The 27,995-nt window shown below is 41.6% G+C and overlaps 1 protein-coding gene across 3 annotated transcripts in view; it reads left to right on the top strand.

The window, feature by feature from the left end:
• Positions 1 to 27,995, top strand: part of pde4ba (phosphodiesterase 4B, cAMP-specific a) — a 466,474-nt gene that overhangs the window by 400,697 nt on the left and 37,782 nt on the right. For all 3 annotated transcript variants that reach the window (XM_055642053.1, XM_055642052.1, XM_055642055.1), the window contains one exon: positions 18,188 to 18,300. In XM_055642053.1, coding sequence (XP_055498028.1) covers positions 18,188 to 18,300 — 113 coding nt within the window. The remainder of the gene's footprint in view (positions 1 to 18,187; positions 18,301 to 27,995) is intronic.

The raw sequence follows: 27,995 nt of genomic DNA, 5'->3' as shown, positions 1-27,995 counted from the left end.
CTTTGGGATAAAGATTTACTGGTTCAGTTTATAACATGCTCCATGAGGGACTATGAAATGTTGATGGTTTAAGGGGCATGTATAAATATTCAAACTGGAATATTAGTATGCTGAAATAACCTGATTGCTTCAACTTTCAAGTATTACATTCACCACTTAACATATTGTGTATTTTGATGTGAAAAAAATAATAAATGCAATAAAGCTAAAAAACACGAGGAATACACAGCAGGGGCAGCCAATATATAGAACAAAATGTCTTAACATTTTAACTGACATTTGCTTAATTACAGTGCCTATTTTTCAGTCAGATTCAATGCATTTCAATTTTTGTTCAGAAACCTTTACGCAAAATATATTTTTTAACTCATTCTAGGCATGGTAACATAATGATTAAGTTACTTCATTCAAATCCGGTGGCCAACACTAATAATCGAGTTCAACCATAGAAATTTAAATTGAATTAAGTAAATAAATATGAATTTGTTTTGAAAACTAGTTTAGGTAATGGTGTCCACAGAACTAATAGTTTACCATAAAAATGCATCTTGTTCACTAATGATGAATGGGGAAGGAATTCACCAATCTCTGAGAATGGTCTCAATATGAAACATCACCACTTCCTTCTCTCCAGAGATGCTGCCTGTCCCGCTGAGTTACTCCAGCATTTTGTGTCTATCTTCAGTGTAAACCAGCATCTGCAGTTCCTGCTACCTTTACATTTGGCTGTTATGTGACCACAGCACCACAGGTTAGTAGACAACAAATAATAAACTTAACGATTAAGTTATCAGAGCACCTTCTTTCGACCCAGGTTAGATAGTTCGGCCATTTACAATGCTCCTATTGCTCTGGTTGAGACCAATGTGAGCGTGTCCATTTCTTTTACAAAAGTGATCCAAAGTAATAAGTAAGAAACCATTCTCACAATCACTAGTTTGTGCAAGTTTGATGTTTCGTGTCAAAACTAGTCTGGAATAATCATAATCCAGTTCCCAGACAATAAATCCATTTCATGTGTTCCAGGTTGTCCTCGACATAAGTCTGAAAGCTGGTTTCATGCTCCCAAGTAAATATTTCAGTTATGCCATTGACGTCATAGAAGTCATTAATTGGACATCAGGCCCTCCCAGCTGCAGAACCTGCCAACGCACTGAACTCCACACATACTGTATTTAAAAAGGAAGTGCAGTATCACTGACATGCTTTCATGGTGTCCTTTTCATGAAACTAATCAAATAAATATTAAACAGAAATGCACTTAATCTAAATTTTTCGAGAACCAATGTTTGACATTCTAAACAGAGGCGCCTTGTGAGGTTTTGTCCCAGGATTTTAACATAAAAGGCTCAAATTTGATTTTTCGTTAGACCCAGAATGTCCTTTGTTTTAGCTTTAAATGAATGTTTTCACATTTACATTCAAGTTACTCAAGAACATTGTGGCTCACTCTGTGTTTTTCACATTATGCAAAATGAGTACAGATTTGAAAACCTGTACAGTGCAGCAAGCTTTTCTTATTTTAATAAAATGTACAAAAATAAATATAATGGTGATTGACTAATTTGTGACAACCTTCCACTTCCGAACACCATTCTCTGCCACAGAGTTTAGATCAGAGGTTCCAAACATTTTCAGCTGTATTCCATTTCAGACAGATTGGTCTCTGCTGTCGAACCCCCGCCATCTGCAGTCCAATGATAAACCTTGCATTAAAAAATTGTTGTTTTCTAATTGTGCCCAATCGCACATGGGACATGGTTAACCCGAGGAGTCCAGAGACATGGACCGAACTACCAAACCTCATAAAGATTTTGTATCTCGGATCTCTTGCTGATCCCAGACATATCTACTGTCAGTCAATGGATGGTGGCTGGGAGTGGGTGTGTGAGTCAGGGATTCACATATGCTTTTTATAGGGGTTCCAGCTGTAACCGAGTAAATGTGCAGAGAGTTTATACAAGGGAACAAGGCTTCTGAGAGTATAAAAACACAGTCTGCGGCCCAAAGTACTTTGAAGGGGGAGAAACCAGAGTACGAAAGAGACTTTGGCAAAAGGCAGGTGGCTGATTTGCGAGTTGACTCTCCTACAAGATATAACTCGTAGGCTGTTAAGGTAAGGAATGGCAGGGCAGCCTGACTGAGTGGAAAGTGCATCTTGTACGAAGTAGTAGTCCTAGACCTGGTGTCATGGGCAACCACACGTGTAGCAGCTCAACTCTAAGTTGTGGGGCTGAAGCAGCAATTGGTGTCCTTTCAGTGCATTTGTGAGGCTGATAACTTAAGGGCCTGTCCCACTGTACGAGCTAATTCAAGAGCTCTCCCGAGTTTTAAAAAAAAAATCAAACTCGTGGTAAGCACGTAGAATGTACGTTGCAGGTACGTCGGAGTGCGGGACGTCTCTTAGCGGCTCGTAACGCTAACGGCAGGTACTCGGGAAACTGTTGAAAAATGTCCACGACAGCCCCGAGTACTTACGAGCTGCTATTACCGCAGTTCTCCGAGTTCGAATCAGGGGAAACTCGGGAGAACTCTTGAATTAGCCTGTACAGTGGGGCAGCCCCATTAGTGTATAACACGTTAGAGTGCATGTCACTCTGCTGCTTCAGCATGTACAGAGTGAGAAGCAGCTGATGACTAACAGACAGAATAGGAGGAGGAGGAGGAGGAGGCAAGTCGCACAGGGGATATATAATCCTTCAGTCATTCTCACCCACTGAGAGATTTTCCTTTTTGGATACTGCTTCTGCCTATTAGTCACGTAACGTGACTTCAATCCTTGTCTTGTAAATTGTCTTCAATCCTGATCCCCGTTGCAGTCAACGTGTTGGAATGTTCTTCCCGTGCCTGCATGGGTTCCCCCAAATGCCCCTGTTTTCTCCCACAACTTAACGATGTGCTTCTTGGTTGATTGCCTGTTGAAAAGTGTCCTGAGTACAGGTGGTGTAGTAGATGATTTAGGGCGATATTGAGAGAGAATGGTTTGCAAGGAATCAAATGAGGAAATGGGACAAATGGATTGATCTGAGAGCCAAGATACTGTGGACCGAACACCCTCTTCCCTCTCATAAAGCATTGATGCTGTCTCCAGCACGTGCTGAAATCTTCATCTTCATCGCCTTCCACTCTGCCCTCATATTCACCTGGACCACCTCTCTGTTGCCATCTCAGGAGTCAGGCTTGCCACTGATATGTATAAAATCACTGACTCCTTCAGCTACGCAACTATACCTCCTCCTACCCTGCCTCCTAATAGGATGCCATCCTTTTTTTTTGCAATCTCTCCGCCGCATCTTTTCCCAAGGTGAGGCTTTTCACTCTAAAGCTTTTGAAATGTCCTCGTCCTTCCAGAAGCATGACTTCCCCTCTGCTACCAGTGTATTCAGGAGAGAGTTAGATTTAGCTCTTAGGGCTAACGGAAACAAGGGATATGGGGAGAAAGCTAGAACAGAATACTGATTATCTTGCTGTACTTTTACACATCTAAATCATCTTCCTTCATAATTGGCATAATGTTTTGAGGTGCACCTGAGTTCACCTTAATTATATAGCAGAATATGCATTCATTTATGACATGTTCAGGATCAAAGTGCAAATGCTCTGTTGCGAAATCTGATCTGATTCATTAAAGTCTTCCAGGGGAGGAAATCTGTCAGATGATTGCATTGCTGGTGAGGCCAGAACGCATTGCTCAATCCTAACTTCCCCTTTAAAGTAGTTAACTACCTACAGCTGTATGACCGACTGGACACTTTCAGAGCACATTTAAATGTCAAACCAAAAACTTAGAAGTTGGATTTCACCTGTTTTCAGTGTCTTTTGTGTCAAGGATATCCCTCATGTTAAATAGTTTAGTTTATGTTCTTCACATGTACTGAAGTACAATGAAAAGCTTTTTTCATGCGATCCAATCAAAGAAAAGACTATGCATGATTACAATCAAGCATCCACCGTGCATGAATAAAGGGTGCAAGGTAAAGTATGATTAAAGGCTTCCGATGATATAGATGGGAGGTCTGGACCACATTCCAGCTGAAAGGGAGTCACCATTAATAAAAAGCTAAATTGGAGCCACCTTGATTTTAAAATGATAATTTATTCCCTGTATGAGTTGTTAAACCCCACGCTCATATTGTGCACACTGCTGCAAGACAGGCCTCATCAATGGCATTTGCTAACTCAAGGGAGAGGTTTGATGCTGTTAAAGTGATCGCTCCATTACAGTCTCAGGCTATAAAGGAAATTAAGTCAAACGGGAGGAACACAAATGCAGGGATAGGGTGGGAGTACAAGGGGTTGAGGAATAACAGTGCATAAATCGCTTCTGGAAAACCCCCACAAGCACGGTGCAAGCTAATCACACCCTGTAACTGTGTTGGTTTCAGAACCATGCAATCAGCATCTGTATTGGTCACATAGATCAATGGAGTTCGGAACCTGAACTTCAGTTCACAGACATCCTAATCTATATTGAGCCCTTCTGGCAATGAAACTTTATATGATTAAAAGTGACAAGGGAAGATTTGAAACATATAAAAATCATATAGAATCATAAAAGAATCAATCAATCAATCAATATCCCGGGAAGCCACTAAATCATACATTCAGAGTGATATAGTCCATATTGAACTCTGTTAATAACAGAGGCTGTAAACCTGTTGATACAATTTCTGCTGTTGTAAATAATGTGCATGATTCATGGTGATTAAGGCATTACATGCACAAAATACGATGGAAAAATGACGTTGTGTTGAGCTGAATTGTGACATGAAGTGCTTGTTCCAATTTCATGATTGCTGGAACTTCACCACGTATTGTGTAGGAGCTTTGCAGAACATGCCCAAATAATTTATTACAGTTTTTAAATGCCTTCAAGAGGAGTTCTTACAATCTAATGCGGAAGCTTAACATTTCCCAGCACTTAACAAGCATACGTGAAACTTTATCTAAGCGCATTAGGAATGAATGACAAGTCAGTTTGCTGGTGCAAAGAAAAATTATAGTTTGTGATTTCTTAAAATTGAACTTTCCAGGGATCTATTTTGCATCAGTTTTGAATTTGAATTAGTCATCCCTGTTTGCAGCTGTGGACCATTTGCTCCCTTCTTTCAGCTCAAATACAATGACTAGACCACACGTGCACAAAAGGTAATTCCTAAAAGGTGAAATGAGCATAAAAATGATAATGAGAGTTTGTCAGTGGTCTGCATTACACCGTGGAGACATCTTGTTGCTCCGTGTTCTAAAACATTTACATACATTATTTGATGCAGGTCTTCAGCTTTCTTGGAACATCTGCTTTGATTCAACTCAGTGTTGGCAGGTGGCATGGAAAGGCCAAGAAATGGACAAATAGCAGTTATAGCAAATAGCAGCACTATAAAACCGAAAGGGCCTGTCCCACTTGGGTGACTTAATCCGCGAGTTCTGGCGAGTTTGCCCTCGACTCAAACTCGCAGCATGGTCGACACAAGGTCGTAAGAGGGCTTTGTAAATCTCCTTCATGCTCGAGAGTAGTCCCCGCGTACTCGAGGCCTCAGCTAGGTCACGGCGTATTTTTCAACATGTTGAAAAATGGCCGCGAGTAAAAAAAGGGCGCCATGGAAAAAAATCAATACTTTTTTACTCTTAGGTTTAGTCGTAGTAGGTCGGCATGTTAGTCGTAGGTAATCGAGGGTAGTCAAAGGTAGTCCAAGGTAGTCTTCATCATTGTCGAAGGGAGGTCGAAGGAGATCGAAGGAGGTTGTCTTCACTCTCCACTATTCGGTGTCCAATTTTCCCGAAGTTAGTCGTAGCTAGTTGTAGCTAGTCGAAGCTAGTCTTCAACATAGTCGAAGGAGGTCAAAGGAGGTCTTCTACATAGTCGAAGGAGGTCTTCAACATGACATTTTTTCAAACTCTAAACTCTTCTAAATTCACCAATTAGGTCGCCCAAGTGGGACAGCCCCTTAATGCTTTTTTCTGAAGGAGATCAGGATGTTACTAATTCAGTTTCAGTTACTGATAGAAAATGGAGGGTTGGGGTGGAAGAACAATATTCAGACTGGAGGTCTGTGACCAGTGGAGTTCCACAACAATCTGTGCTTGGACCTCTGCTGTTTGTGATATATATATATATATGACTTGAACGTAAATGTAGACAGATTGGTTAGTAAGTTTGTGGTCAACACCAAGATTGCAGGGGTCACGGACTGTGAGAAAGCTCGGCAAAGTATATAGTGAAATATAGATCACCGTGGATCCTGCAAGTGTGATCCTGAGATCCTGAGAGCGCTGCCGTCTGGAGCTATGCTCCTGGTAGGGCCACCCATGGTGGTAAGGTCAAGGGGGAGGACTCTGACAAAGAGTAATCCAACCAAGACCTCAATGGTGGAACAGGTGGAGGACCTTAGTTGAGCGTCACAACAGCTGGGAAGGTGGATGAAGGCTGCAGCAAAATGTGTCTCCAGTCGTCTTGGACTCCATGCCACTGGATCCTGACCCAGATCTGTCAAGGACCTTGTGGTGGCTGTCTGTGCACCAGTCGCCCTGCGTTCAAAGTCACGCACTGGCGTCCTCCAACCCTGAAGACACCCATGGTCAGGCATGACCGAAGGGGCGTTAAGAGATAAATCAGCTATAGAAATGGGCAGAGAAATTGCAGATGGAGTAAGTGTTGCACTTTGGGCTGTAAAATGTAAGGAGAAAATATGTAATTGATGGCATGACCCTTAACAACATTGATGCACAGAGGGGTCTTGGGGTCTAATTCCATAACTCTCTGAAAGTGGCAACACATGTAGATAGTGGTAAAGAAGTCAAATGGTATGGAAGGTGCACACAAATTGCTGCAGTAACTCAGTGGGTCACGCAGCATCTCTGGAGAAAAGGAATCGGAGAGGTTTCAGACCGGGACCATTCTTTAAATCCACTCATGATTATTCCTTTATCATTACGTTACCGTTTCTATGAAGGTACCAATATATAATAATTCCACGCTCAACTAATTGGTTCTCAAATAATATTATCTTTAGTAACATTTCAGCCAAAGAAATAGAGAACACAGATGCTGTGAAGGGGATTTCCTTTAATGATAGCCTTCTCGATAAAATCATGAGGGGATGAAATTCAAAACTCTTTGTCCCAGGGTAGGAAAATCAATAACTAGAAAGCACAGGTTTGAAGTGAGAGGGTAAAGATTTAATAGGAACCCGAAGAGGAATTTCTTCCACACAGAGGGTGGACGATATATGGAATGAGTTGCCAGAGAACATATTTGAGGCAGGTACAATAACAACATTTAAAAGACATTTGAACAAGTACATGAATAGGAAAGATTTAGAGGAATCTGAGCCCAAATGCAGGCAAATGTAACTAACTTAGATGGGGCATCTTGGTTGGCATGAATCAGCTGGGCCAAAGGGTCTCACATGCTGAATGACTCCATGACTATACTCGAATACAATATTATCATCCATGATTATTATTTAACTTTAAATATTTCCTCCCTAGTAATCAATAGTTATAAAGGCAGAGGAGTGGAGGCCTTCTTGCATGTTAGCCAGATTTGGAGCCAGAGGGGCAAACATTGTTACCAATTGTGGTGTTTTAATGACACGACAAAAAAAAAGATCTTGCTTGGCAGAACAGCATGTGAAGCTCACTCTTGCTTTACCTTATCTTCCAACATTTAGTTGAAAGGCAAATCGGTAAGAAGCTAATTTTGCTCTACCACAATTAAATCATTTGTACTGAGCTACCTTGCACCTTTTAGTCTTTGGTACTAACCTATTGAGCTCCAGCGCACTTACTTCATTAAGTGTGAATGAGGCCCAATGACACTGCATCTCCCAGTTCCGACTTTACATCTACAATGCTCGTCAAGTATTGTCAGTTGAGACACATCTGATGCCAAAAGATGGAAGTGAAATGTTTTGAGATTAGAGAGTTAAACTATTCTGCAAAATTTGACTAATATTTTATGCTACTGAAAAATGCTACCAACAATTTTTTTTAAACCATCCACCAATTAACTTTGCACCTTATAAAAATATCTCAAAATGCCTCACAAATAACGTAATTCACTGAAATGCATTGGTTAATATTGGGATGGATGAGGAAAACGTAATCAAAAACATGCAGCATCTTACGCAAAATAGGTACTGAAAAGCAGAAGGATATTGGGGAATTCCAGACCTTGGAATTAAAAACATGGCTTCCAGCAATGGAGCAGTTAAATTAGGGGCATGCAAGAGGTTAGAATTGAAATAACGTTATAATAATATGAGAATTGTAGGACATCAAGAATTTATAAAATATTGGGAATATTTAATCAGATGCAAGAAAAGTATTATCTCTCCCCTCACAGCACAAATAACACTAATAGTTTTTACAAAAAGATAGTGTCATGGGGAATTATTCATGTTCATATGTTGGCTGACAGTTGTTGCAATGCATTCACCTCTTGAGGTATAGTTATTGATGACCTCTTCAGGAAAGTATATCACAGAATAAACTTGTGCACTGCGCATAACTAGGGTCTAGCTATTGACCTATGGATAAAAGCCTGCATGGTGGTGCAGCAATTAGGACAGTGTCTCATGGTCACCAAACCATAGGTTCATCAATGACCTTGAGTACTGCAGACAAGGAGTTTGCACATTCTCCTTGTGACTATGTGGGCTTCCCCTGGCTGCTCTGGCTTCCCCTCACATCACAAAGATGTACTGGTAGGTTTATTGGCTATTGTGAATTGTCCCTCAGTCTCAGTAAATAGCAAAATAAGTTGCTGAGCCTGTGGAGAGAATATGTTTCAGGGTTCCAAGATGAATGGAACTAATGGGATTGATCAGGCGGAAGCCGGCATGGACTCAGTAACCAGATAGCCACCTTCTCCTTTTAATAACTTCGTTACTAGCACTAGCAGCAGAAACATACTTTAGTAACCTATACTCCTCCACCTGATAGCTTGTGGAGTGTATAATAAGGGTGCCAAGCTTCTCGCAATCCTACAACTCTAATCTGTCACTACCATCCTTCAGTTCTGGTCTCACGCATATCCCTTTTTAATCGCTTCATTTTCACTGCCTGCAGGCTGAAAAGGTTCTTTTTCCGAATGTAATGAATAGTTGCTGCCTGCTAAGACCTTACAAACCCATCCTCCCTATAATGATCGCAGCTTTGCACTCTGACTCTACTCAATCTCTCTCCAAAATAATGAATAGCTTTAGAATAACATGCCTTACAGCAGCAACTGGAAATCAGCACCATCTGATATACAATTTTACTTGGAATTTCTGAGTTTATATTATCTGATCATTTAATATTTTTTATTAGTTTAAGCATTGTAAAATCTTTCTGCTTCCATTTGAATAAAATTGCCTGTCATTTGACCTTGTTGCAGTTTGCATAATTGGATTTTATTTTCCACTTAATTTATCAACTATCTGTATGGATATCTTTGAATGAAATTGCAAATTTAGTGTCATTTTAACTTGAACAAATTCCTTCTGTAGATATCTGGATTTAGGTCAGTTATTTGAATCGTCACACTCCAGAGACATTTGTTCGGACTATCATTTTCCTATCTTCTTTGGCTACAAGCACGGTGCTAAAGGATCGGAAGACTGCTGTAGTGGTGGGAAAATTATTGAAATGAAATATGTGGACAACGTAAATCAAATTCACAGAGGCATGGATTAATTAAGGTCAGCCAGCAGGGATTTATTTAGGAATGTTTTTGAAGAGGTTAAAAGGGGGATCATATTTGATGAAATCTACCAGGGATTTAGCCGGGCGTTTGACATGTCCCACATGTCAGATTGAACATGCAGTAGGAGTCTATGGGATACATGGAAAAAATGTCCGAAAGTTGAGGAACACTCTTCCTCAAAATGTGTAGGAGGCAGTTTGTGAATATTTGTACGGTAGAGAAAGTTTGATAATTGAGAAGCAAGGATATGGAAGCTTTCCATGAGGAGTCAAGTCATGTTGAGTTCATCGTTTTGTACACAGGTACGGTGAGTTACAAGTACAAGTACAATGATAACTAGCTGCAAGGCGAGGTCAGGCAACATCATTGGTAATAGCGCGACCCTACCTGACAAACTGAATGCTTGCTGTGCTCGCTTTTAGCAGAAGGCCAACCTGTCCCTTCTGACTCAAGTTTGCCTCTTCCCAGGGTCACTGTTGCAGAGGTTAGATTGGTCTTCCTGAGGATGAACCCATGGAAAGCAACTGGCCCAGACGGAAGTCTTGGACGTGGCCTTAGTAGCTGCACGGACCAGCTAGCGGAGCATTCACAGACATCTTTAATTTCTCCCTACTCCTTTCTGAGGTACCCCCCTGCTTCAAGAAGATCACCATCATCTTGGTGCCGAAGAAAAGCAAGACCTCATGCCTAAACGATTACTGTCCAGTGGCCTTGATAACCACCAACATTAAATGTTTTGGGAGGCTAGTTATTAAATCCAGTCTACCCAGCGGCCTTGACCCACTGCAGTGTGCCTGCCACCATAACAGGCCCACGGACGATGCCATTACCCGAGCCTTACACTCAACCCTAGAACACCTAGAGACACGCCTGCATCAGAATCTTATTCATAGACCACAGGTCTGCTTTTAACACCGTTATTATACCATCCAAACTCATCACCAAACTTGTGGGACTTGGTGTCAGCATTCATCTCTGCAACTGGATCCTCAACTTCCTGACCAACTGACCCAAATCAGTGAGGATAGGGGACAAATCATCCTCTACGATAATCCTCAACACGGGGTCTCCACAATGATGCGTTCTCAGCCCCCTTCTGTACTCCTTGTACAACCATAACTGTGCAGCCATCTATAATTCAATTTACAACTTTACAGACGACACTACCATGGTGGACCAGATTTCAAATAATGATCACGGAGTACAGGAAGGAGATTGAGAACCTCATGTCCTGGTGTTGGGACAACAAAGGAGATGGTGATTGACTTCAGGAAGTGAAGCGGTACATTACCCCGGTTTGCATTGATGACGCTGACGTAGAGATAGTTGAAACCCTCAAATTCCTTGGAGTAAATATCACCAATGACTTCTGGACCATCCATATTGAAGCAATGGGCAAGAAAGCACAGCTTTTATAAATTGGTGATGATAACAGTGTTGAATGCTGAGCTATAATTGATAAACACAAATCTGATATTATCCAAATGGTCCAGAGCAGAGTGGAGAGCCAACGAGATGTCATCTGCTGTTTAGGTATTGTGGTGACAAGCAAATTCAAAGAGGATCCTGATCATTTCTGAGGCAGGAGTTGATTTGCACCATGGCCACCATCTAGAAGAGCTTCATTAGGGTGGATTTGAGTGGAGGTAGTCATTGAGGAAGTTCACCATGCTCTTCTTGGGCATTGAGGCATTAGAATCCCTTTTGAAGCAGGTAGGAACTACAGACTGCCAAGCGGGAGGTCAAAGATGTCCGTAAATGTGTCAGCCAGTTGGTTTGCACAGATTTCCAGCTTGTGGCCACGTACACCACCTGCATTGGGCATTTTGCATTGATTCACCCTCATGAAGGATGCTCTGACATTAGCGTCAAAGACTGTGATCACAGAGCTGTCAGGGGCTGTGGGGGCTCGTGTGGGTGTGTCATTGTTCTCTCTTTCAAAGCCACATGCAAACGGTCTTGAATTTATTTTTAAATGATGTGTCATTGCCACTTATGTTACCCAATTTTTCTTTGTTGGAGGGGATAACTTGTCAACCTGCCATAGCTGTCAAGCATCCATCCACGACTCCAGCTAAGCCCAAAATTGACTCTTTAGGCTTGTGTGTGATCTTCAGGGGTCATTCTTGGACTTCTTGTATGATACTGAATGGCCAGTCTCAAACGCCACACATTTAGCCTACAGCAGATTACGAATCTCCTGGTTCACCCGGAGCTTCTGGTTAGGGATGACTCGGGATGTTTGTGGTATCACTTGCCCATTATGAAGTCAGTGACAACTGTGGAATATTCATTCAAGTCCACTCGTGTCCTCCATGCTGCGAGTAGGAGTCGAGGGCAAACTCGCCAGAACTCGCGGATTAGGTCACCCAAGTGGGGCAGCCCCTTTACAGCGCTTGCAGCGCAGAGACCCGGGTTCGATCTTGAGGGGCCAAGCAGTCTACTCCTGCTTTTAATTTTTGTGTTTATATATCCATCTGAGAGGCTGCAATTCATCAAATAAATGTTTTTTTCGACCTGCTAGAATTTGACCCAGAGTCCACCTCTGATATTGGGACTATAATGACAGCCATCACCATCCTTAGTCAGTTTGTGGAGCTTTGCAACATTACCTATGTAGTCTTGTATTCATGCATCAAACTGGTCATTTTTTAGTTGAGTTTAGGGATACAGCATGGTAACAGGCCCTTCGGCACCGACCAGCGATTCCTGCACGTTAACACAAACCTACACACACTAGGGACAATTAACACTTATACCAAGTATACAAACCAAAGCCAATTAACCTACAAACCTGTACGTTTTTGGAGTGTGGGAGGAAACTGAAGATCTCGGAGAAAACCCACGTGGTCACGGGGAGAACGTACAAACTCCGTACAGACAGTGCCCGTAGTCAGGATCAAACCCGGGTCTCCGGCGCTGTAAGCGCTGCAAGGCAACAACTCTACCGATGCCGTACAACCAAGCATGTTAGCAAAAATGTTCATTGTAAAGTTTCAGTTTCAGTGCAAGGCATATTAATTGGCATTCACATGTCATTATGTTTGATGCATTGAATCAGAACATTATCAATACCAAAAAATTCTATTTCCTTAAGTGTTGAATTGATTTGTTACCAACGATACCAAATCTGCTATGCTAATATTTACCATCCTGGTACCTTCTGAGGTACATTTATTTTGGGGTAATCAACTGTACCGACATTGTTACTTTAAAACCTTGAATTCACTAGTCTCACTCAGGCAGTTCATCTTCTAAAACTTCCATCAGGTTTATCAGGAAGCCCATCCTCCGCCTTTCCGTGGCTGTGTACTTCGTTAATGCGGTGTTTTAATTCGAATTAATTACATCCTCCACCCTTCTCCCTCCACCCCATCTCCGTCTGTTCTTGACCAGCAAGAAGCAAGCATAGAGTGAAGTCAAATGGCTGGCTGGTCCTCCTGTTGTTCCTTTGCAGCAGCTTGCTCCGTTTCGTCTGGAATAAAATAAGAGGAGAAGGAGTGGCAAATATCCAGAGGACACTTCTGGAATTTCAAAAGGCCAAAAAGTTGTTTCCAGGGAGCATGAGTTGCATCAGCAAGAGAGTGCAAGAATTAATTTATTGCTGATGATATCTGCCATTACATCCTCTGCACTTGGCCTCTCCAGAAATGAAAGATCTGAAATCTGGGGATGTGGAGAGCAGGGTGACCACATCTGGCTCGTTTTTCTCCCTGATATTGTTAGCAGATTTTTTACACTGAACAAAGGCAGCATATGAAAAAAAAGTGTTTATAGTGGGGCCCAGGTGCCGGCAAGTTAAACACCAGCCGGAAACAAACAATTCTAGGTTGAACTTTTAATGGAGAGCATCCATATAAGATTAAAGGAAACTCCAATTGGAGGTGGCAGCACGCTTCAATGCTGCAATGAATCCTTCCCGAATAATGTTTAGCAAATGTCAGCCAAAACCTGTTCAGAAGTAAAGTAACTATGGTGGCAGGAAAGTGTGAACAAAAAGTGGACTAGCACGCTCATTTAATGTTTCAGAACACCCACTCCCCGGTCTTTAACATCCACCAGAAGTTACAGTTTGTAATAGTTGATTGCAAATGTTTTATAAGCCAGCAGCGAGGGAATCGGAGACAGAGAAAAGTTATGGAATTGGAGAGGAGAGTGTGGGTAACCGACAAGAGGAAAAGGCCAGATAGAAGGGTGGAGAGTAAAGAATACTGTGAATTGGAAACGTCAAAAAAATGGGGAAGAAATAAAGGAACATATGACGAATGTTCGAGCTGCCAAAGCCACACATCTAGCATGCCACAACCTATGCCAGTCAGTGTGAACTGTCCTATGATGACGACACCATTCTTGGAACTATAGACTACAGAATGGTACAGGAACAGCTCCTTCGACCTGCAATGTTGTACCAGCCATAATGCCAATTTATATTAATCCTACCTGCCTACACATGGCCCATCTCTCTCCATTCTCTGCCTGTTCATGTGCCTGTCTAAATTCCTCTTAAATGCTGATTTCATTTTTGCTTCCACCACCTCCCCTGGCAGCACATTCCTGGCACCTATTGCCCTTTGTGTAACAAAACTTGCCTTGCAAATCTTTAAATTCCGCCCCTCACCTCAAATGCATGCCCTCTAATATTTGACGTGTCCACCCTGCGGAAAAAGCTGTGTAGAATTTTATAAACTTCTTTCAGAACTGTTTTCAGAGAAAACAATCCAAATTCTGCTTGTAACTAATGTCCCCTGAATACAGACAACATTCTCGTGAACGACTTCTGCACCTTCCCCAAAGCCACCACATCCTTCCTGTAATGCAGTGACCACAACTGCATGCAATACTCTAGCTATGGCCTAACCAAAGTTGTGTACAGCAGAAAAATGTCTTCCCAACTTTCATACTCAATTCCTAAAATGATAAAGACCTTTTTTTACCACTCTATTTATTTCATATCCACTTCCAGGGAGGTTTGGATTTGCACTCCAAGAACTCCCAGTACATTAATATTCCGAATGATCCTGCCATTTGCTGTGTGCTTTCTTACTGCATTTGACCTCCCAAAGTGCAATACCTCACATTTGTCCAGAATTTGCCAGCTCTCCACCCATATTTCCAACTGATCTATATCCTGTTGTATTCTTTGGCTACCTTTCTCACTATCCACAAGTTCACGTTTTTGTGTCGTATGCAATTTACTAAATCGCCCACCTACATTACCAAGGAAATCATTGACGTACGTCACTAACACCAGATGTCCCAGCACTAATCCTTGTGGAATACCACTGTTCTCCGACCTCCAGTCAGAATAACAGCCTATCATAGCATTAAAAATATTTCAGTCAGTCTAAACTGTTTAACTGTATACCTTACCACGTTGCAATGCATTTTAGTGCTTTGATACTGCAGCTATAATTTATCCCTAGTTTTATTGCATGTTTTTGTGTGCATGTATACATTTCAAAATATTGGATCCAAAAAAATGTTCTGCAGCAACACCTATATTTCCATTCTTGTTCTTTGCTGCCACAAGTTATATCCCTTGATTCTGTTTATGAAATGTGGTGACCATGAGGAAAATGCAAGCAAAATGCATTTCATTCCTGAGTGATAATTATCAATGCTGCTCAGTAAAATGGCGAAAAATTATCAAATCACAAACTAATCCTTCTATCACTACCCTTGGCCACCTGTCACCAAGCCAATTTGGCATCTAAATTGGAATAAAACTGAAATGTTGATAGTTCAATCTATCTTATGAAGGACAAAAATAATTTAACATTTTGAATGCAATTCTCATTCTGTTGAAGGATTTCCAAATAATTCCTGTACCAATGACTGTGAACCGGATAGAATTCCAATCTATCTTTAAATTTGCTGATGACACCACCATTGTTGGGCAAATTATGGATAACAGTCCGTCAGAGTATTGGAGGGAACTCGATGGTCTGTTTCCCTGAACAACTCAACATCAGTAAGGAATTAATCGTTGACTTTAGGTAGACTGGGGATCCACAAACCTGTTTTCATTGTTTAAGAAGGAACTGCAGATGCTGGAGAATCGAAGGGTACACAAAAAAGCTGGAGAAACTCAGCGGGTGCAGCAGCATCTATGGAGCGAAGGAAATAGGCAACGTTTCGGGCCGAATCATCGGGTCTGAAGAAGGGTTTCGGCCCGAAACATTGCCTATTTCCTTCGCTCCATAGATGCTGCTGCACCCGCTGAGTTTCTCCTGCTTTTTTGTGTAACCTGTTTTCATTAATGGGTCGGTGGTGGGGAGAATCAACAACTACAAGTTCCAGGGCATCCACGATCTTTTATGGACTCTGCACATTAATGCAGTCATACAGAAAGCACATCAATGCCTCCACTTCCTTAGAACATTGAGATTTGTTATGTCTGACAAATACTGTCTTGAACTTCTACAGGAGTGTATTGACTGGTTGCATCCTGACCTGGTTCAACAATTCAAACATCTAGGAATGAAGGAGATTACACAAAGTGGTGAACACTGCACGGTTCATTGCGGGTACTGACCACCCCACCATCAAAGGGATCTATAGGAGGCACTGTCTCAAAAAGACAGCCAACATCATCAGGGACCCACACTGCTCTGGCCACACTCTCATTTCAATCCTATCAGCAATCAGGAGGAAAGTAAAGGAGTCTGAAAACGGTGACATCTAGGTTCAGGAATAGATTCTTCCCAACAACCCTCAGGCTATTGAACACTACGAACTCCAACTAAACTTTGAACTATGAACTGTCGTAGTTGCATTAGGGACTTCGGGCTTTGCATTATATTGTTTTTTTTATTTATTTAAACTTTTTTGTTTGTTTCTTATGTGATCTATTGTGCACTCTGTTTACAAAACTGTTGTGCTGCTGTAAATCAGAAGTTCATTGTTCCGTTTGTGCATATATGACAATTAAACACTTGTGTCTAATTGCATAAAGGTTTGCTAAACACATCTTCAATGGTGGCACAGCGGCGCAGCAGTAGAGTTGCTGTCTTACAGTGCCAGAGACATGGTTCTATCCTGACTATGGGTGCTGTCTGTACGGAGTTTGCACGTCCTACCCGTGACCGCGCGGGTTTTCCCCAGGTGCTCCGGGTTCCTCCCACACTCCAAAGACGTACAGGTTTGAGGCGTTGGTAAAAATTGTAAATTTTTGCTAGTGTGTGGGACAGTGCTAGTATATGGGGTTTGCTGGTCGGCATAGACTCAGTGGGCCGAAGGGCCTGTTTCTGCGCTGTATCTCTAAGCTAAACTAAACTAAAATTGAATGGCCTTCTCATCCACATTAATTGGGCACACATGCAGGATTCCAGAAACAACTTGTGCTCTCACATCTTATCTCTCCAATAAATAGTGCCCAAATGATCCAGCAATCTGGAGACATGGGAGACTGCAGATGCTGGAATCTGGAATAAAAAATAAATTGCTGTGGGAACTCGGGAACAGGGAAATGTTTTGGGTCAGAAACATCGGGATCGGAGCCCCAATGTTCTCTGTCTGTTTCCCTCCACAGACGCTGCCTGATCCGCTGAGATCTTCCAGAAGTTTGTTTTTGATCCAATAATCAGTAAAAACTGGAGATGTCATTGAGTTTTCAGATTATTTTAAATATTCCCAGCAGGAATAGGGTGACAATGTAAAGCCAGGAACAGATGTAAACTGACAATTGGTTATGAATTGCAACGCCTGGTCATTATTTATTGACTCATTCACTGGTCTGGTATATTCTGGTAGAATTGGTGGAAATCCAGTCCAGGCTTTCTATGTGGTTTGTATCACCGTTCAGTAAGATTTTCTGGCTTTTAAGGAGAAACAAAGTTATTCATTCAGCCAACACTTAATGTAACTACGAACACATAAGATACCAAGTGGGGAAAGGGTGCTACCCTTATGTAAACTTATCTAGGAAACAGATTTTTCAATTCATTAAGTTATGAAAAGTCCATAAGGCAACAAGTGTCCGTCCGGCAAGACTCGAGGTTTTGTAATACTAAGTGGTTTTTCCCCAGGTCTGTAAGACCGCTTGGACAAACCTTTTTACAACTCGTGAGATATCAAAATGAAACCAACGAGCTTTCCTCGCAAAGTAGTTGAAGTACAAAGAAAAGTTTGTCATAGTTTCACTGAGGAGTAAGCAGCACTCTTGACTAATTTAAATTGGAAACGTGACGTCTTATTTGGGAAATCATTGCTGCAGGAAAACAACTATTATGCAAATTTCATGCTGTCATTTCTCCACTGCCGTTCCACGTTTAGACGGGAGATACTGGTTGATGGATTGCTGATATCCTGCTTCAGAAGCTTGACTACAAACGCAGGAATACCAGTCTCAATATCTCTAATCCTCTACCCTGAAGGAGAGTGAGAGACACATGATGAAGGAACATTGTGGACTGGCTTTGGGCTGCCCCACTAATTCTGATATGGACACAATGCAGCAGTTGAGCCCTGACTACATGCCTATGTGTTTCTTTGCAGAAGAATCCCACCAAAAATTAGCCATGGAGACTCTGGAAGAATTAGATTGGTGTTTGGATCAACTTGAGACAATACAAACCTACCGGTCAGTCAGCGAGATGGCTTCGAACAAGGTAAACAATTGTTCATTTTTTAAGTTATCATGCTTAGAAAAATAACTGCATTAACAAAAGCTGCCCAGACATAAACTGCAATTATGATCAATCAGTATATTGTGGTTAAACATTAATTGATATCTATGGCCAAATATTTTGCCAACTTTACAGAAGTAGGTGATCGTGTTTTGAAGTAGTCTGGCGTAGTCTTTAAAAAAAATTTTAAGAAACCAAAGAGTTAGCAAGAAATCCTGTACACGTCATTTGAGCATGTATGAAACGGCTTCTATGGATTGTTTCAATTTACTAAAAATTTGTGAAACGAATACTTCAAACAGTTCAATGTTACAAATTTTGCCTTTTTTTGGAGCATTTAAAATGCCATTAAATAATAAAACAGTAACAGATTCATTTAAGGTAGAGTAATTCAGCGGGACAGGCAGCATCTCTGAAGAGAAGGAATGGGTGACGTTTCGGGCCGAGACCTTTCTTCAAACTAAAAACCAACATCTGCAATTCTTTCCTAAACAGATTCATTTATACGTACATTTTAATAGTGATCATATTGCAATGATGCACTGAATTTTAAAATATAAGCTTTAGTGAGAAGTTAAACGTGTGCACATATTTACCAGCTGTACTTCATATTTATATTATTTTTCAGAACGAATAAAAGTATCATTTGAAATGTCAGCATGTATTGACATGTTTAATACTGATCTTGTATACTTAATAAGTTGGCATAGTGTAGAAGGTTATGCAGCGGGTGCCGTATTGCTAATATTTATTGACAAAATACCTCTTAATTAAATATTTAATTCCTAATTTTGAGCTGAAGTTTGGGTCTGAGAATTGAACGCTATTTGAGTAATATCATTGGTAGTTGTGAAGGATCATCTGCTTTGCCTCAACAGTATATTAAATTCACAACCTTAAAAATCTGTTAATTTAGTTTTATCTTAAATTTAACTTTTCATATATCCTCAAGTAATTGACCAAATAAGATTAGCAATTAAAGTTTGGCATTTCCAGTGATAATGGGAATAAATAGGGATAGTCCTTATTCCTTTTATGCAGGACTAATAAATGATGGAAATATAATTTATTTAAACATTCTGGATTGGATTTGGATCCAAGTGCCAAAAAAGCAGATTTCAATTTAATAAAATTATAGTCCTTGTTGTGGGAATGTTTTATATTTGACTCAGTATTACAACTTCAAATCGCTGGCTTCAAGATGTTGCAGTTCTATTACTCCCAGTTTTCTCATTTTGATATGTCAGGTAGAGATATATACACCTTGTTCAATTAATTAGTAACATTGATAATTGATGAGACCAAAATTTTGGAAAATAGTAGCAACATTTTTGGGCCATTCCTGAAGGAATTCAAGCTAACCAAAACTGGTAGGGTTCAGAACATGGATCCTAACCAAACGTTTTCTACATGTCCAAAGTACTATTTCAGTTTAAAAATGGCTCTCTATCCATGCAAGATGAAGATAGACACACATTGCTGGAGTAACTCAGCGGAACAGGTTGCATCTCCAGAGAGAAGGAATGGGTGATGTTTTGAGTTGAGTTTCTTCTTCAGACTCTATTTGTGGAGGAAGCCACACAAGACATGGTACCTCTGGGGAAGTTAGCATGCAACTAAGAACCATCGTGAATTATTGGAATAGGCAGACAATGCCAAATTGATGCTAGCACATCCATTTAAGGGTCAACGTTCCAGTTAAATATCCTTCCATAATCAAAGCCACTGAACACTTATTCAATATCAGATAAAACAACATTCTGCCCAACCACCACCCATCACTTCCACCACCGCCAACTCTATTTGAAGGAATCATCAGTTATATTCAGGTTAGTCTCTGATTGTATAAGTTTTTGTTATTTGTTGAAGTTCTTGAAAGTTGCTGAAGTTTACAACTATAAACCTAGCAGCTCTTAAGGAATTCTATCCCAATTTCAAAGCTTTTGTATGAATCAGTTGCCCCCTGGTGGGAATGCACTGTAGGAGAGGGAGAGAGGGCATCCCAGCACTGGGGTGTATCAGTGTGGACCAGTGTGTGAGAGGTCTGTGCCGCAGGACAGCCTCACTGCATATTGCTTGCACTTCAGCAGTAACTGCATCCTTGGAGCAGTCAGGGCAGAGAACTCATTGCCAGAAGTTTTCAAAGTCATCACTGCCATGAACATAAATGTGTTATCTACGGTCTTGGCTAGACCTATGGATATTTGTAACATCTCGCAGTTTGCCACCCAGTGCAGAGGGGAATTTGCTAAGACTCTAACTTCAAAGTTAAATGAAATATATTTTTCTGTTTTGCCAGAGACTATCTGTCAGGACATATATGGGCTTGAGAGGATTGCGGGCATCCCATGGTGCTTGTATTTTGTGAACATGCACGCACACCAACAATGGTCACTTGTTATAAGCACTGCTGAATCTAGCACATAGTCTATGTAAATAAACATCAAAAATGTCCTAAATTATGCTCTGTGCAAAATGTTACAGAGCAGACCATAGTGTCCTGCATGGATTACTGTGCAGAAGCACTGCATTTCATGATGCTCTACTACATGCCCCACTTGCAGTTACTAGGGCACAGCTCTTGGCAATAGGTTCTTATAGGTTACAGCTCTTGGCTATAGGTCACATTTCTTATGAGAAGGAAGAAAATCTTTACACCCATTGAATCCATGCCACCTTGCAAAACATTCCTAGTATTTCCTATTCCCTGTAACCTAGTCTCTCTCCAAGCCCATCAGCTTCCTGTCACCCACTTACACTAATGGATAGTTTATCTAACAACTCGCACACCTTAGTGATGTGACCCTGACCCAACGCCCGTCCGCGTTTTTATTATTTTTTGTCTATGTTTCTATGTAGTTTTTGTTATTTTTTGTTGGGGTGTGTGTGTGGGGGGGTGGGGGTGGGGTGGGAGGGAGGGGGCAACTTTTAAATCTCTCCCTGCACGGGAGACCCGACCTTTTCTTGTCGGGTCTCCGTTGTCGTTGGGGCTGAAAGGAGGTACGGCCTCCAACAGAAGAAGACCGGGGACTCTGGTGCCGACGACTCACCGTTACCGTCGTGGAGCTGGCCGAGTCCGAAGCGGGTGGAGCGGTGGTGGAGCGCTGCTGCTGCTGCTGCTGCTGCTGCTGCGGCCCGACCTCTGGAGATTCGGAGGCTGCTACTGCGGGTCTGCGGACGGCGGCACCGGGAGCCCGCGGGTCCCTGGGGGGTGACCGCTTTTCAGGGCTCCTGCAACGGCGACTTCTCCCGCCCGAGTTGCGGGGTCGAAGAGCTCCTGGAGCGGGGCCTAACATCACCACCCCGCGCAGCTTGGAATGGCCGCGGGACTCTGCGAGCGCATGCCGGGGGCTCTAACACCAAGACCCGGTGTGCGATCTTGCATCACATCACCACCCAAAAAAGCAGATTTCAATTTAATAAAATTATAGTCCTTGTTGTGGGAATGTTTTATATTTGACTCAGTATTACAACTTAAAATCGCTGGCTTCAAGATGTTGCAGTTCTATTACTCCCAGTTTTCTCATTTTGATATGTCAGGTAGAGACATATACACCTCGTTCAATTAATTAGTAACATTGATAATTGATGGGACCAAAATTTTGGAAAATAGTAGCAACATTTTTGGGCCATTCCTGAAGGAATTCAAGCTGACCAAAACTGGTAGGGTTCAGAACATGGATCCTAACCAAACGTTTTCTACATGTCCAAAGTACTATTTCAGTTTAAAAATGGCTCTCTATCCATGCAAGATGAAGATAGACACACATTGCTGGAGTAACTCAGCGGAACAGGTTGCATCTCCAGAGAGAAGGAATGGGTGATGTTTTGAGTTGAGTTTCTTCTTCAGACTCTATTTGTGGAGGAAGCCACACAAGACATGGTACCTCTGGGGAAGTTAGCATGCAACTAAGAACCATCGTGAATTATTGGAATAGGCAGACAATGCCAAATTGATGCTAGCACATCCATTTAAGGGTCAACGTTCCAGTTAAATATCCTTCCATAATCAAAGCCACTGAACACTTATTCAATATCAGATAAAACAACATTCTGCCCAACCACCACCCATCACTTCCACCACCGCCAACTCTATTTGAAGGAATCATCAGTTATATTCAGGTTAGTCTCTGATTGTATAAGTTTTTGTTATTTGTTGAAGTTCTTGAAAGTTGCTGAAGTTTACAACTATAAACCTAGCAGCTCTTAAGGAATTCTATCCCAATTTCAAAGCTTTTGTATGAATCAGTTGCCCCCTGGTGGGAATGCACTGTAGGAGAGGGAGAGGAGGCATCCCAGCACTGGGGTGTATCAGTGTGGACCAGTGTGTGAGAGGTCTGTGCCGCAGGACAGCCTCACTGCATATTGCTTGCACTTCAGCAGTAACTGCATCCTTGGAGCAGTCAGGGCAGAGAACTCATTGCCAGAAGTTTTCAAGGTCATCACTGCCATGAACATAAATGTGTTATCTACGGTCTTGGCTAGACCTATGGATATTTGTAACATCTCGCAGTTTGCCACCCAGTGCAGAGGGGAATTTGCTAAGACTCTAACTTCAAAGTTAAATGAAATATATTTTTCTGTTTTGCCAGAGACTATCTGTCAGGACATATATGGGCTTGAGAGGATTGCGGGCATCCCATGGTGCTTGTATTTTGTGAACATGCACGCACACCAACAATGGTCACTTGTTATAAGCACTGCTGAATCTAGCACATAGTCTATGTAAATAAACATCAAAAATGTCCTAAATTATGCTCTGTGCAAAATGTTACAGAGCAGACCATAGTGTCCTGCATGGATTACTGTGCAGAAGCACTGCATTTCATGATGCTCTACTACATGCCCCACTTGCAGTTACTAGGGCACAGCTCTTGGCAATAGGTTCTTATAGGTTACAGCTCTTGGCTATAGGTCACATTTCTTATGAGAAGGAAGAAAATCTTTACACCCATTGAATCCATGCCACCTTGCAAAACATTCCTAGTATTTCCTATTCCCTGTAACCTAGTCTCTCTCCAAGCCCATCAGCTTCCTGTCACCCACTTACACTAATGGATAGTTTATCTAACAACTCGCACACCTTAGTGATGTGACCCTGACCCAACGCCCGTCCGCGTTTTTATTATTTTTTGTCTATGTTTCTATGTAGTTTTTATTATTTTTTGTCTATGTTTCTATGTAGTTTTTGTTATTTTTTGTTGGGGTGTGTGTGTGTGGGGGTGGGAGGGAGGGGGCAACTTTTAAATCTCTCCCTGCACGGGAGACCCGACCTTTTCTTGTCGGGTCTCCGTTGTCGTTGGGGCTGAAATGAGGAGCGGCCTCCAACAGAAGAAGACCGGGGACTCTGGTGCCGACGACTCACCGTCACCGTCGTGGAGCTGGCCGAGTCCGGAGCGGGTGGAGCGGTGGTGGAGCGCTGCTGCTGCTGCTGCTGCTGCTGCTGCGGCCCGACCTCTGGAGATTCGGAGGCTGCTACTGCGGGTCTGCGGACGGCGGCACCGGGAGCCCGCGGGTCCCTGGGGGGTGACCGCTTTTCAGGGCTCCTGCAACGGCGACTTCTCCCGCCCGAGTTGCGGGGTCGAAGAGCTCCTGGAGCGGGGCCTAACATCACCACCCCGCGCAGCTTGGAATGGCCGCGGGACTCTGCGAGCGCATGCCGGGGGCTCTAACACCAAGACCCGGTGTGCGATCTTGCACCACCCGGCGTGGCTTTAATGGCCGCGGGACAATCGCCATCGCCAGCCGGGGGCTTTGACTTTGACTCTGACATCGGGGGGGGGAGAGTGCAGTGGAGAGATAAGTTAAGTTTTTTTTGGCCTTCCATCACAGCAATGTGATGGGTGTTTATGTAAAATGTAAATTATGTTGTGTCTGGGATCTATTTGTTTGTAATGTATGGCTGCAGAAACGGCATTTTGTTTGGACCTCAAGGGGTCCAAATGACAATTAAATTGACTCTTGACTCTTGAGGCAACCGAGTAACTGAGGCAACTGCACTGTCATAGGAGAAAGTGACATTATGCAGATACTGAAAAATACACAGAGTTAACTCCGTGGGTCACGCAGCATCTCTGGGGAAAATGTTCTCCAGAGATGCTGCCTGACCCAATGCATTATACAGCACTTTGTGTCTTATTTGTAAACAGGCATCTGCAATTCTTGTGGCGACGTTCACCACAGACTGTCTCTGTACAAACAATTCATATAACGGCAGAGGAAGCCTCACTTCCCCACATCCCGACAGGATAGGAAAGCTTTTGAGGGACATGGGCCAAATGTGGGCAGGTGGGACTGGTGTTGATGGGGCATCTTGGTCAGCATGAAAAATTGGGAGGAACTGCCTGTTTCTGTGCTCTATGACTCAATGACTATTTCTCTAATCAATGGTCTCAGAACTTAGTTTTCTCTGGTCATGATCATGGGATTTTGTAAAGATTAAAGCTAATTCAAAATAAACATTCTAAACCTAAATTGAATTACAGCATGCGGTAATTCATACCAATGCCATTTAATCATGCTATTTCATGCCTTTTTCCATGTACCTTTATTGAATGCTTCTATGGAGTTCTGTTAAAGTGGCGTTAGCATGGCTGGTGAAAAGTTTCTGTCTTAATGTAGATGGCTCTGAAGATAACCTGGAGCAATCATTCTGAATATAGAAGCCATGGCTTCAGATTGGGCAGCCGCAGTCAGAGCGAACTGATTTACTGAGCTAGCCTTCCCTTGGCCTCTTCTGCAATACTGGTTGCTACGGTTATAAAAATTGATCCATGCCTGTTCCTAGCTGATGCGTTTGGCTGTGCACCCCTTAGACCTGCAAAGAGATGTGCCAATGCATTTGCGTAGTTTTTTGGTACACTGTCCAGTCCTCTGATATCCTGCCCAAATCATACAGAGAACAGGTTCATGAAGACATGACAAACCACTGTTTCTAAATGAATCATTGAAACCACAAGTTTAACTACTTGTATGCATTTTAAGTTATTGACATTCAAACCGATTATAGAGCAACAAATGACAGACAATATTATATATGAAAAAATCAATTTATGAAAGTGAAAGGCTGATCAAAAGCAAAATAACCCTAATATAAAGTAGGTAGATAAAAAAAATCAACACATATTTAGTCGTCAAACTATTTATGGCACTTTACGGATAGAATATTTCACAGATTCATGTCGTTTAGCTTGAAATTCAAGCAATGAATTGGCTGTGTTTTGGTATATAATGTAAAGTGTTGAAATGAATTGGAAATGTTGTGTGTTTTATAATTGTGTTCATATAGGGCATGATATGAAAAGGTAGAGTAGAGAGGATTTTGTTTTTACTGAAATAGAGTTTTTGTACAACTGATGTTTGGGAAGTATTAAAACTTTTCTGTAGATTTTTCGTTCAATGTGATGACTTTTTTGTTTTCTCAGTCACAAAGTCGGAAGTGTGAGGAAATTCAGTCAGGGCAGTAAAGGGAAAGGGTGATTTAATGCTGTATTTCATAAAGAACAATTATTTTGCAATAGTTTTTTTCCTTGATTACACAAAATATAAGGTAAATCATAGTAATGTATATATATTTATATCATGGTTCACTTGTACAAATTAAAAATGAATTGTGGCACTTCTCTCACAAAAGGAAGTTTATTTTTAATCTTGTTTTAATATGTGACAATAGTGCCTTTAAGTTTTTAAATGCTGTCTTGGGAGGATAGTTTGTAAGCTAAAATATAGAAATCTGAATTATATTTCACTGTGGTTGAAATAAAGGTTAAATGTTATCCGTGACTGTTTTATGAAAAACAGGATGCTTGTAATCCTGATAACTATGAAAGGAAGACAAGTCAGTGGAACAATGTGGGGTGGAAAATGCAGTAGAAATGTGAACACGTCTGTTGCAATTGCACAAGCTCTGACTGTTTTCTGGCCAGACCATTGCTGAGTTCCTGACTGTGTCACTGAAGCCAAAAGACGTCATTGGCGACTGACAGTAGGCACCGGGTATCTGCTTGAAGAGTGACTTGCACTTCCTGTCTCATTCCTGTCTACTTAGCACTACAAAGGCACTGAAGTCTTTGGAATGTAGGCGTGTGCGACTTCAAATGTTTTGATTCAAAATAATTGCACGCAGGGAATTAAATGCAACTAATATTACCAATAATTCAATGAAACTTATCCTAAGGGTTATGGTACAATTTTAAACTCCTTGAGATAAACATTACTAGCATTCAATGCTAACTTTTTTTGTTTAAACTATTGATCTTAATTCTGTTGTGGATAGGAACAGAGAATGCTCTGAAAAAATGGTTTGTATTTTCTTTGACATTATGAAAATCTAAATGCCAAACTGTGGTGCATATTACAAAATTTGTTTAATACCTTTGCTTACCGAACACTTTGTGCCGGATGAACGACTCTACATTGCGTTTTGTTTCCTTCTTGGAATCTATTTAGTCGGTTACATCACATAGTATTTCAACACTAATATTACTAATCAGTAGGTATGAAATGTTGAAATTAATGGGGCCCCAAATACCTTTTTGTCCTCTTGACCACATCCACCAGCAATTGTCAAGTTGATTGACTGTGAACAAAAACTCACCAATATGGACAACACAGTGTGCAGCAATTAGTGCTGTTGCTCACAGTACAATGGACCTGGGTTTGACCCTGTCTTTGAATTGATTTTCTCCTGTAACCATGCGGATTTCCCTCAGTGCTTCCTTTCTCACTTGCATCAAAAAGATGTGCTAGTAGTTACTTGGATATTCTAAACTACCTCTCCGTGTAGGTAAGTGCCAAAGAGAATCTAAGGAGAGGGTATATATGTGAGAGGGTAAGTTTCAAGGAAACAGGTATTACAATTTGAAAATATCTTCAGGACAGATGAGAAAAAGTTACTTCACCCAAATCATAGTAAATTGCTAGAATTTACTACCCACGTGCGCTGTGAAGACTCAATCAGTGAGTATATTCAAAACAGAGATCAATGCATTTTTATTTATAAAAGGTCAAGATTAAAGAACAGCCAGGATCTAATTGAATGTCAAAGGTGCCATGGGGGTTGGGGAGGGGGATGGGGGCAAATAGCCTACTCTTACTTCTTTTTGTAGAAACAAGGACGGCCGATGCTGATTTACCAAGGAAAGCCACAAAATGCTGGAGTAACTCAATGGGTCAGGCAGCATTCCTGGAAAGCATGGATAGGTGACGTGTCTGAAGAAGGGTCCCGACCTGAAATGTCACCTATCCATGTTCTCCAGGGATGCTGCCTGACCTGCTGATTTACTCCAGCATTTTGTGGCTTTCCTTGGTAAACCAGCATCGGCCGTTCCTTGTTGTCTTTCCTCCTCCTTTTGCTAGTGTTGCTAGTTAAAATTAAATAATTACATGCTGTTGCAACTGCTGCCTTTTTAATTTTGATGAAGGTATATTCTCAATTGATGTGCTGTACAGTTCTAAATGGTATTTTGCCAACAAGAGATGAAATTGGAGCATAGCATGGGCGGGGTCACTATTTTAATTGATGTTTACTTTCCTTGTGGAAAATCAGAAATGTAGCAGTTTAAAGACCAGAAGATCAGGTTTCAGGGCCGGCATATTCCAATAAGAAGGAGGGATAAGGATGGCAAGGCAAGCGAACATTGGATGACAGCAGAGGTTGTAAATTTGGTCAAAAAGGA

The sequence above is a fragment of the Leucoraja erinacea genome, chromosome 10 (assembly GCF_028641065.1).
Source record: "Leucoraja erinacea ecotype New England chromosome 10, Leri_hhj_1, whole genome shotgun sequence".
Taxonomy (NCBI): domain Eukaryota; kingdom Metazoa; phylum Chordata; class Chondrichthyes; order Rajiformes; family Rajidae; genus Leucoraja; species Leucoraja erinaceus.
The sequence above is the reverse complement of the archived record's forward strand: the minus strand, read 5'-3'. Positions and strand labels throughout refer to the sequence as shown.